This window comes from Cynara cardunculus (assembly GCF_001531365.2).
Source record: "Cynara cardunculus var. scolymus isolate 2C chromosome LG 5, CcrdV1, whole genome shotgun sequence".
Taxonomy (NCBI): domain Eukaryota; kingdom Viridiplantae; phylum Streptophyta; class Magnoliopsida; order Asterales; family Asteraceae; genus Cynara; species Cynara cardunculus.
The window spans coordinates 12,669,951-12,681,705 of NC_037532.1; the positions used below are offsets into that span (position 1 = coordinate 12,669,951).

General features: G+C 33.1%; 2 protein-coding genes across 2 annotated transcripts; one reads left to right on the top strand and one right to left on the bottom strand.

Moving 5' to 3' along the window:
* The first annotated feature begins 722 nt into the window (after window positions 1-722).
* Window positions 723-2,251, top strand: LOC112511959 (pentatricopeptide repeat-containing protein At1g62680, mitochondrial-like). The gene has a single exon (XM_025117714.1). It carries the CDS (start codon window positions 723-725, stop codon window positions 2,193-2,195), a length of 1,473 nt encoding a protein of 490 aa, XP_024973482.1. The 3' UTR covers window positions 2,196-2,251.
* A 1,033-nt stretch (window positions 2,252-3,284) lies between these two features.
* LOC112512493 (elongation factor P) lies at window positions 3,285-8,677 on the bottom strand. Its single transcript, XM_025118484.1, has 7 exons — window positions 8,332-8,677; window positions 6,966-7,043; window positions 5,952-6,058; window positions 5,416-5,493; window positions 4,649-4,750; window positions 4,458-4,539; window positions 3,285-3,595 (listed from the first exon to the last, which is right to left on the bottom strand). The coding sequence occupies exons 1-7, from the start codon at window positions 8,483-8,485 to the stop codon at window positions 3,477-3,479; spliced, it is 720 nt and encodes a 239-aa protein (XP_024974252.1). The 5' UTR covers window positions 8,486-8,677; the 3' UTR covers window positions 3,285-3,476.
* Window positions 8,678-11,755: the final 3,078 nt, after the last annotated feature.

The window sequence follows — 11,755 nt, forward strand, 5'->3', positions numbered from 1 at the left end:
TATATATATATATATATAGAGAGAGAGAGAGAGAGAGAGAGAGAGATGAAAGATCGTGTGTGAATAGAAGTTAAGATAAGAAGTGAAAGATTGGATTTGAACTCTTGATCATTTTTAATCTTATCCCATCCCATGAAGGAGGAGGTGGTGGTCGGAAGGAGGAGGCGATATAAATAGGGATGAAATGGGGAGCCTTTGAAGATGTGTGGGTGTTTACACATACACATGTGTGTGTGTGTGGAGAGAGAGACGAAGGATCATGTGTGAATAGGAATTAAGATACGAAGCGTAAGAATGGATTTGGACCCTTGATCATTTTTAATCTTATCCCACCCCATGAATTGCAACACGAGAATTGATCTAGTACATCTCAGTGCATCTTATTAGTATTGATCTTCAATTAGAATATATTTAAAGGTCGAGAGCTCATCATAACTTCTATTCTCAACGAAATCTAACCTTATATAGAAATATATATCTATATATTATTTAATATGAAAAAGACAAAAAGAGAGTTAAAAGGATCAAGTTGCCCCTTAATTAGAGTTAACTCTGTTAGAGACATGAGCATAGATGGTAATGAAATCCAAACCGTGGGGACACCGTGTGTACTTATTTTGAAATTGGAAATGTATGTAGACTCTGACAAACCTAAGGGACCAAAGATGTAATTTACTCTTTATAATATAATCTTCAAGCAACCTGCATTCTTCCTAGCCGACATGAATTCTCCATTTGCTAGAGCTTCACCCTCTTCTTCGTTGCCTCAATCTCGCTTTCAATTTCCTCCATCTAATTTTAATTTCACTTCTCTTTTCTTCATCCCCTCAAAACCATCCCATTTTGTCATCTCTGCAGCAACAAACCAATCATCACCATCACCACCACCAGCTCATGCTCAATCGATAAACAGAAGCTTAATCCCAGTTCAAGAAGCCAAAAACAGAAGCAAAAAGATTCAAGATTTGGCAGAAAGATTCAAAGATGGAAACTTTGAAACCATAACCCAGTTCAATCATCTGTTTATGGGTTTGGTTTTGGAAAATGAAGTGGATCTTGCTTATAAATTCTACTCAACTTTATCAAGTTATGACTTTTCTGCAGATAGTTTCACTTTCTCCATTCTTGTCCACTGTTACTGCAAGAGAAATGAGCCAATGGAAGCTAAAAGGGTTTTGGAACATATGATTCAAAATGGTTTTGAATCCCCAAAAGTCAAAACCTTTACTCAACTTATCAATTCCTTTTGCAAAAGGGGTAAATTAAAGCAGGCATTTGAAGTGTTTGAGATAATGGGTAAGGTTAAATGTGATCCCACAATCAATACTTATAATTGTTTGTTAAAAGGGTTGTGTTATGTGGGTAAGGTTGAAGAAGCTTATGAACTGTTAACCAAAATCAAGAAATCTTGGAATTTGCAGCCTGATGTTTATAGTTTTACTGCTGTGATGGATGGATTTTGCAAAGTGGGTAGGTCAAATGAGGCCTTAGAATTGCTTAATGAAGCAATTGAGATGGGATTAAAACCAAGTATCGTGACTTACAACACCATTTTTAATGGCTATTTTAAGGAAGGTAGACCAAAAGATGGTTTTGGTTTATTGAAGCAAATGAAAGAAAGGAATTGCAATCCAGATTATATTAGTTACAGCACATTGTTACATGGGTTGTTACAATGGGGAGAAATTGGGGATGGGTTAAGGGTTTATAATCAGATGTTAGATATGGGATTTGATATTGATGGGAGAATGATGAACACATTGTTAAGAGGGATATGCAGGAGATCCAGGAAGGAAAAAGAGCTACTGAAAGACGCCTACCAACTGTTCGATGAAATGTCTAAAAGAGGTGTTGATATTGACCCTTGTGCTCATGAGCTAATGATTGAAGCGTTTTGCAACGGGAATGAAATGGACAAGGCTTTCATGAATTTGTGTGAGATGATAAAGATGAATTTGTCTCCAAAAACGTTCACATTGAACAGTGTTGTTAGAGGGCTTTGTGTCGAGGGAAAGATTGAGAAAGCGCTGTTAGTTTTGGTTTTGGTGTGCAGGGGAAGACGTGGAATGCTCGATGGTGTCACATTTGACGTTTTGATTGATGAGATGAATCGACAAGGCATGTTTAAACTTGCTACTTGCGTGTACTGTGTCGCACTGAAAAACAGAGTGAACCTGCTACGGAAACCAGTGTAGAACATAGACTGTTATTACGAAATTGAAAATTTTATTTTATTGAATCAATTGAGAGTTACATTTTGTGTATTTTTACTAGACAAATGACCCAACTAACTAATGAGTTTGCAACTATACCCTTGTCCTAAAGGGTCAATGGCTCAGAATACTCAGATTACAAGTAGATAACTTTTTTGAAGGTCAAAAATTTAAGTCCCATTGAGGTGATCTATATCTGTTAGTTTTGTTGTATATAAATATTAGAAAGTACAGAACTATACCCTTGTATTCATACAAACCCCCTCAAAGATGAACATGAAGAATTCATATTCTATGATGTCATCTTGGACATGATTTGGAGTTTGGCTGGCGAAAATGGTAGCATTTAGAGCAATAATGACGGATGCATTGGCCCCAACATCCATTATCGTAGCATTATTTAGCAACAAAACCGTCGTAGTATTTTACTATTTTAATGTTGGAGCTCGACATCCATTATGGGTAGCATTTGGAGCGATGGAAATATTTTTCATCGTCAGGCTCGACATCCATGATCAGATCAAAGGAACTAAATTCTAACACTAATCATGTACAATGAATTCACAAGTAATTTGAAAGATACTCTCAGGAATTATATCAAACAGTTGGCATGCATGTATTCCCAAACCCCAAATTCAAGTGAATATATCATGCGTTCCCAAACTCTAAATTCGAGTGAGATATATAGAATACGTTTTGGTTAAGTTTGCATGCATGTATTCATTGGATTCTTCTCTCCTTCATGTGTTCCCTTGGTGACAAATCCAATACCTAAACCCATAATAGCTCTGATACCATATTATAGAAAGTGTAATTGTTTATCGTATTGAATCAATTCACAGTTGCATCACTTGTATTCATAATACACAATGAAATTAGCGGCATGTGTTCTTTCGCAATTTTTTGAGCAACCTTTATCTTTTTTTGCACACTATGCACAAGCCAAAAGTCTTACCACTCTACTTTTTAGGGTGAATGTGAGGTCTGCATATATCTTATCTTCCATACCCCATCTTCGTGCAGAATATATTGGATTTGTTTGGTTTAGTTTTAATAAAATTAGCAGACAAATAAAAGAACTCTGAAAGTTTCTTATAAAATAAGTTCCTATCAGGTGAGTACATTCATGGTTCATACAATATGTATAGTACATCTCCTTTCACAGTGAATTTACTAACATACCCTTCTAGGATCTATAAAGCTACGATAGAAACTCGTGGTTGAGCAAAACTTTTCTGCGGAAAAACCGTTAAGGGAACGTTTTCATACACGACTCACGTACTGCCCGGTCCTCGTATCGACGATAATTTCTTGACCTCTTTCTACAAACAAAGGAACATTCACAACAGCACCTGTTTCCACTGTGGCTGGTTTTGTTCCGCCTGCCGATAATAACAAACAATTTAAGTTAAAATGCCCTCAAACATAACAGAAGGAGGAACTTAGGGCCAGTTCGAGTCCCTGACTGTTAACTTCAGGGCCTTATAGGATTAGTCGAGGTGCATGCCAGCTGGCCAGATGCCCACAGTTGTAACAATCACTTTTAGTCTACAAATTAAAATTGCCAAAGTAACTTTCTGCAATGATGCTCATTTTCTTACCCGCTAGGCTAAAGCTGTGTGGGCTGCCGACGTAACTTTTTGAAGTTGGTATCTATTTTCTAATAGATTTCTATTTACCGATATATATTTGCCCATTGTTGATGGTGTTGATTTGGCTTCATAAATTCATTTATTTTGACACAGAGAAATTGCATGAAAATGCAACACACTTTGGTTTGATTCCTATCATGTGTGAAGTACTTTCAAAACCTTCATTTTGGTACCTCAGATGTGATATCTCAAGCATTTTGGTACCTAGTTTACATAGTGTATGAAAATATCATATTTAAGGTCCGAGAACGATGGATTTGAAAGAATGTTACACAAAATAAGAATCAAACCAAAATACTTTGCATTTTCATGCAATTTTGACTGCCGGAGTATTCTATGAGCTCTAAGTTACCGCGTCTTATGTTTTCAAAATACGATGCAACTATTTCTATTTTGGGATATGTCATGAGTTAAATAGTTCGAGTTTTGGGTAAATTTTCAAATGAAACTCGCATATATGCTCATTGTCATTGTCAAAACCACCGATGCTATTGTTCCTAATGCACAAATGTCCCTTTTTTGTCTTCACCTTGGGGTATTTTAGACATTTGACTTATAGAATGGAGGGGTATTTTAGTCATATTTATAATACCTTGAGCGCTATCACCTTTCACACCAGGATCAGACTCGACTATAGTCACCTTAACCTGTATTGGGAGCTCAAAATCGATAACCTGCAAAGATGATAAACCCTTGTGAGAATAAAGGCTCTTTATGAGAGAGATTCAAAGGGGTTCAAGATATCCTTAACATAGACATACAGAGTTTATAACAAAAGCATACCTTTCCCTTCCAAAACAACAAAATGCAATCCATGCCTTCTTTTAGCCATTTCGTCTTATCTCCCATATCGGACTCATTAAGACGAACTTCCTCATACGAAGTCTGCAATAGAATATTCCGAAATTTGGACAAAATTGAAGGAAAAAAAATGTAGTTGTTGGTCCCTCGATTTGCTAGCATAAGCTCTTAGGCTGTGTTTGGTAAACTAGCTGACAAGCTAGCTGTTAGTTGAGATAAACTAGTCATGTTTGGTAAAAGCTAGTTGATTAGTTAGATGACAATGTAAAATGACCTAAAATGACATGTTGAAATATTAATTGGAGGAAAAACAGAAATGAAAAAGAAAAAACTCATTGAGCTTACTGAAACGCTACTTGAATTAACTTTGTCAAAAAGCTAGCTTATAGCTAACCAAACTAGAGGGTTTTATAAATAAGCTAGCTTATGGTTGCAAATATGGCCTTCGATGGAGGGCCGAACAACTACATCTAGTTTGGGATGGAAGCAATATATATCTCACCCCCCCCCCCCCGGGGCCCCCCTCAAAGACCCTACTTTCAAGTGGGATTTACTTGGTCAGGTTGGTTCATTCGGAGAAAATATGATTGTGGGTCTCATTTACGAGATGTGAGAAGAATGAAGATGGGGCCCAATGATTTTCGGACCCACGTTCATGGCTTCCCTTCTCCCATTCTCAAGTTAAATTCCGAATTCCATAGGACTAGTTCACACATAAAGCATACAATATTTGAAAGAACATGAAATACCAGATCCATGAAAACAAACTGCGGACCATCCTTGTATGTGAATTGTTTTGTCTCCTTAGAAATCTCTGCTAGTTCAATCTGATAAGGAGCATTAAATATAGATCAATGTAAGATATAAAAAAACAGCTTAATTTAAGGTACATTTTGGCTTTTGAAGTAGAGCAAACCACTTATCAAACTCCTAACCTGATAAGAAACCAATACCTACAGTTTGAAGATTTTATAACTCGATTATAACCAATACCTCATTTTACCAGTTAAAACGGCTTCATCTCAGTCTACGTGAATCTAAAAGGTGAAAATAAAAATCTTTTGAGTTTTAAACAAAAATAATAGAACTATAATCTCACTTGGTAGTCCACGTGACATGCATGCCATCGGATGTTACAAGATCTGTAACCTACTCGTCAAAATGGGTACAGAATAGGAAAGATTGTTACATCGATTGAGGAAATAAGATATACTTTCTTGTATTTTGATGCATTTTGCCCCAAATTTTACCATATTTAACAAGGATGAAGAACATTTATATTTACCTTGCTTCCAGCTCGGAAAGTTTTCTCAACAGAATTTCCCGTCACATAATTACGTAGTGTAGTCCTCACATAAGCAGCCCCTTTACCAGGCTTCACATGAAGAAACTCTGAAGATCAAGCAACATAATCAAAATACAGAATGGGATAACGCAATTATAATCGATTCCCTCTAAATTTCTTTCATACCCACACAACTATACGTTATCTGCTTTGTAATTTGAATTCTATGAAACTACAAGAATGTGTGCTTCTTTGGAGATATCCAAACTAGGGCCAGGTTCAATTGAGAACTATAAAAAATTCTGAGAAATGTGAGAACAAACTATTCATGAATTATTCATAATGAATATCGTGATAGATATTCCATGATAAATATCTATTGGCAGTACATAATGTGTTGGATACTCGATATCTATTGACACGTGTGCAAAACCGATAGCTATCTTCATTTTGTAAAGTTACTTGAGTTAATTACTAGCTTTGAAATAGAATTGGATATTCATCTTGACTTATGGGTAGTCAAACGGCCAAACTAGACATTTTGTCACTATTGTGGGTGTTTGGGCCAGTTTGTATGCACCCCGACTAATCCCATGGGGCTCTGAAGTTAACAGCCATGCAAACGTCCAGTGGCCCCCTAAGGGGACTCGAACCAGTGACCACTAGGGAGCAAACCCAAGGCCTTATCAATTGAGCTACCTCTCAGATTTACCAAACTAGACATTTCTTGAATCCATAGTTGTCATTTCTTTTGTGGGATGATAAGTTAACACCACATCCTTGTTCTAAATCCAAAAACAAATCTTTATCGGCTTGTAGGCCTACAAATGACTTGTGTGACCAAAACTTAGAGCGTGTTCCTATTTTGAGTAATAAAAACAGATTAAATATATGAAGTATTCAATAGTACAAGTGCATAACACAAATGGCACACTCTAGTATCTATGGCGTTCAAGCCAAATTAGCATTGCACATATTTCACTACAAGTCACAAGTTAATCAAGTGGGAAGTACCTATAACTTTCCATGGAGAACCGTCTACCTCAACATTGGAACCCACCTTAATATCATTACTAGAAAATGCATAAATTCCTGCAATATCCAAAGATTAACTTCTATCAGTATTTCGCTTTTTGAAGAAAAAAAATAGAATCTAAACACGTTCACAAGAACAACCCATCACATAAAGACTACTCGGATTCAAGCACCAACAAAAGCCATGCATTTACAAAAGATCACCTTAATGACTTGAACCATTGACGTTTGACTAACATTACCAACACTAAAACCAAACCGACACGGTGTATCCCACCTGAAGGTACGTAAGACCTTACCTCTGTCCCAAGAGACTAACCAAATAGATCCCCGGCTTGCATAAACAAAAAAGAAACATATCTATGAATACAATAATAGGCCAAATAAGCAATAGACTTTTAAAAGAATGCAAAGATCTTAATAAGATAAAAAAAGTACACTAGGCACACCAAGGAAACTCCTTATCTCTAACACAAGAAATCACCAACCTATCCTAAAGACAACACTTCTACTTGCAGATGACTACCCTAATCCGCTGCCTCCAAATACTCCTATCTGAGATCATTCCCTTTGCAAGAACTAAAGCCTCCATATCCAGCCTCAATTGCTCATCCCACGTCCTCCTTGGCCTGCCTCACCCCCTCGATTCCTCCACCCCACCTAACACTAACAGGGGTCATCAGCGGTTTCCCAAACCACCTCAACCTTCTCTTTCTCAACTTATCTGCGATAGAGCAACTCCTAGTTCCGCCCGAAAAATCTCATTCGGCATACTATCAAACATAATCCTGCTGCTAGTCCACTTCAGCATCCTCTTCTCCGTGACTTTCATTTTCCAAGCGATACAACATTGTCATTCAGATGGCCAACTTGTAGAATTTGCCTAACATTACCAATCCTAATCTACACATATTCATATAGAAGATCCCTAACTACAAAAAAGGAAGTTTTGTGACTCAAACCCGGAAATTAAGGTAAAAAAGAACCAACATTATCAACCCTAAACACCATATCATAGTGTTTGCACCAAGACTCTCACTTTGCAAGAATTGGTAAGACTTGTAATTCAAAATACCATTTTATCACTTGATTCCTAGACATTCATGTCATAAAGAACTAACATTAGGGATCCCTAATCTACACATATTCATAGAGAAAAGCACCCTGAAACCAATTCCACTCTGCTTTGTTCAAGAAAGTCTTACTAATATACATACAAATTCAATTGCAAAAAAATAACTGAAGGGTTTTTGTAAATTGTAACTCAAACCCACGAACTCTTACGAGAACTTCATCGATTGCTCGCCTTTAATCTACACATATTGATAGAAAGAAGAACTTGTACTTGGAAATGTAGAACGGCTGGACTTCCTCAGTGGAGAAAGCTTCAGAGGGAGAAAGAATTTCTTTGAAGATAATGAAATTGAAGAATGAGCAGTCGTTGGTGGAACACCCGATGAGAAAGGCGACAACTTGAATATAGCCATCATGCTCGCCATGATATTGGGATTGGGATATGGGATTTGGGAAAGAAAGATTTCTTGAAAGTGTGTGTAATCACTGTGTGATATTATCTCTGAAATTCTTTCACCCAGAAACCATTGTCATACGAGGTCAAAAACCAACTTGAACCCAAGAACTCCAACCTTGGATAAGGAGGGTTCCCCTGTGCACTGTTGGTATTTTGGTTCATTTCTTTTTTGAGTAAATTACAATTTTAGTCCCTGTGGTTTGTTAAAACCTTGACTTTGTAAGCTTTTCAATATTAAGGACTTGTATTTTAGTAGGTTTTTCAAATTGATTATTATGATTCTATGATAAATTATGAATTTGGTCACCGTGGTTTATAAAATTTTGAACTGGGTTTCTCAAACAAAATAATTACAAGTATTATTATTATTATGGTTTTAATTTTGTTATGGATTTGGTTGTAGCCTTAGCTCCGTTAAGATTGGGGTAATATGGTAGTTTCCAACTTTTTTGTTTGTTTTTTATAAGAAATAGAAAATGATATATGTTAAATCTATACTATATTATAAAATATTTGACAAAAAAATTTAAAAACCATTTTTTATGCACGAAGTACTATTTATTGATGTATATTACTTAAAACTAGAATGGTTATCGTGCAATGCAGCGAGATACATCTCGATTTTAATGTTTTGTTTTATTATTTATCTCAATCGATGTTATAGTATAGTCTTATGTGATTTTAAAAAAATGGTGATGTTTTTATTTTATTTTTGAATAAAATATATATTTAAAGATATTATAAAAATTTGACAAAAATATATCGATATTAATATCAAATTAACTATTTAAAATTCATATTGTTTGTGTGATTTTTTATTATAATTTAATTTAGGTTCAATAACGAAGTAATTTATATTTGGTTTAATAATATAATTTTCTTATAAAGATAATAATTAATTATTTTGTTAGAACTCGAAATAATTATTCTATTTATAATTTAGATTTTTTATATTTTAAAATTAGATGTTTATTTTCTATTTGATTATGTTTATCCGCAGTTAGTTACACGAATTCAAACATGGAGCTTTAATAAGTTGTACTTATGCATAAATTACTTGTAATCTTGAATTTTAAGTAATATGCATCAATATACAGTACTTCATGCATAAAAAATGGTTTTTAAGAATTTTTGTCAAATGCTTTATAATATAGTATAGACTTAATATTATAAGTAAATTGTGCATAAGTACAACTTATTAAAGCTTCATATTTGAATTCGTGTAACTAAGTGCAGATAAACATAATCAAATATTGGATAAACCTCTCATTTTAAAATATGAAAAATCCAAAAAAAATAATTAGGATAATTATTGAGTTCTAACAAAATGATTAATTGTTATCGTTAGAGGTAAATTATATTATTAAACCAAATATAAATTACTTCGTTATTGAAACTAAATTAAATTATAATAAAAAATTAAATTAAAAAATACATAAAAAATAAGAATTTTAAATAGTTAATTTGATACTAATATCGATATATTTTATCAAAATTTTATTATATATTCAAATTTATATTTTATTCAAAAATAAAAATATTATGGCTTTTTCAAAATCATATTAAAACCATACTATAATATCGACTGAGATAAAAATAAAATAAAATATTAAAATCAAAATGTATCTCGTTGTATTGCACGAGTACTCTTCTAGTATCTATATCTATACTATATTATAAAGCATTTGACAAAAACTTTTAAAAATCGTTTTTTATGCATGAAGTACTGTATATTGATGCATATTACTTAAAATTCAACATTACAAGTAAATGATGCATAAATACAACTTATTAAAGCTCCATGTTTAAATTCGTATGACTAACTGTGGATAAACATAATCAAATAAATGATAAACATTTCATTTTAAAATATAAAAAATTTAAAATATAATTAGGATAATTATTGAGTTCTAACAAAATAATTAATTATTATCTTTATAAAAATATTATATTATTAAACCAAATTATAATTTAAAAAAATTGAATTAAATAAATTAAAAAAAAAAACTTTTAAATATTTAATTTTATACTAAACCGATACATTTTTTTTAAAATGTTATGATATCTGTAAATTTATATTTTATTTAAAAAAATAAAAACAATATTGTTTTTTTCTGTACCATATAAAATCGTATAATAACATTGATGGAGACAAAAAATGAAACAGTAAAATCGAGATGAATATCGTTGTATTGCACGAATAGCCTTTTATAACATGCATGACTACATCGTCCTCCTTCCCCCAAGAATCTCATCGACGACACCCTTGCCTTTTCTCTGACGCCCTTCATCATCCATCATCTCCGACTTTGGCTACTGACCACTGCCCCCTCTTCCTCCCCATACATCTCCTTCTTTGTTCAACTGCTCTCTCCGGTCATTGCCACCAAACATCAAGAACTCCGTCAACCAACTCGCGACTGCTCTCTCCAGTCATAAAAACTATTAAAAATCATTTTTTATGCATGAATTACTCTATATTGATGCATATTACTTAAAATTTAAGATTATAAGTAAAATTATGCATAAGTACAACTTATTAAAGTTCCATGTTTGAATTCGTGTAACTAACTGCGGATAATCATAATCAAATAGAGGATAAATATCTCATTTTAAAATAAAAAAGTCTAAAATATAATTAAGATAATCATCGAGTTATAACAAAATAATTAATTATTATTTTTATAAGAAAATTATATTATTAAAACAAATATAAATTACTTCGTTATAGAATCTAAATTAAATTATAATAAAAAAATTTGAATTAAAAATTACACAAAAAATAGGAATTTTAAATAGTTAATTTGATACTAATATCGATATATTTTTGTCAAATTTTTATTATACTTCAAGTTTATATTTTATTTAAAAATAAAACATCATCGCTTTTTCAAAATCACATAAGACCATATTATAAMATCGACTGAGATAAATAATAAAATGAAATATTAAAATCAAGATGCATCTCTGTCTATTGTACGAGTAACCTTCTAGTTTTTTTAAAGAAAATAAAAGAAAATTATTAATAACCAAATTGACCTTTGACTTAATTCTAACTCTATTAATGTTAGCCGAGTTAAAAGGAGGCCCTAATCCATAATAAAATGAAAATCGTTGTAATTAGTTAGTTTGAAGGACTTAATCTATAATTTTTATATAACCACGGTGACCAAATTTGTAATTTACTCAAACTAAAAAGAATTAGGTACCTCAATAGTGAGTACGGGGAGTCTTTTAG

Bases quoted from the DNA above. Each gene is read 5' to 3' on its own strand.
- LOC112511959 (XM_025117714.1), top strand. From the start codon at position 723: ATGAATTCTCCATTTGCTAGAGCTTCACCCTCTTCTTCGTTGCCTCAA.
- LOC112512493 (XM_025118484.1), bottom strand. From the start codon at position 8,485: ATGGCGAGCATGATGGCTATATTCAAGTTGTCGCCTTTCTCATCGGGT. The intron at 5,494-5,951 runs GTAAATATAAAT...GCTCCTTATCAG, and splicing joins CTTTCCGAGCTGGAAGCAAG to ATTGAACTAGCAGAGATTTC. The intron at 4,540-4,648 runs GTATGCTTTTGT...TCATCTTTGCAG, and splicing joins TGTTGTTTTGGAAGGGAAAG to GTTATCGATTTTGAGCTCCC.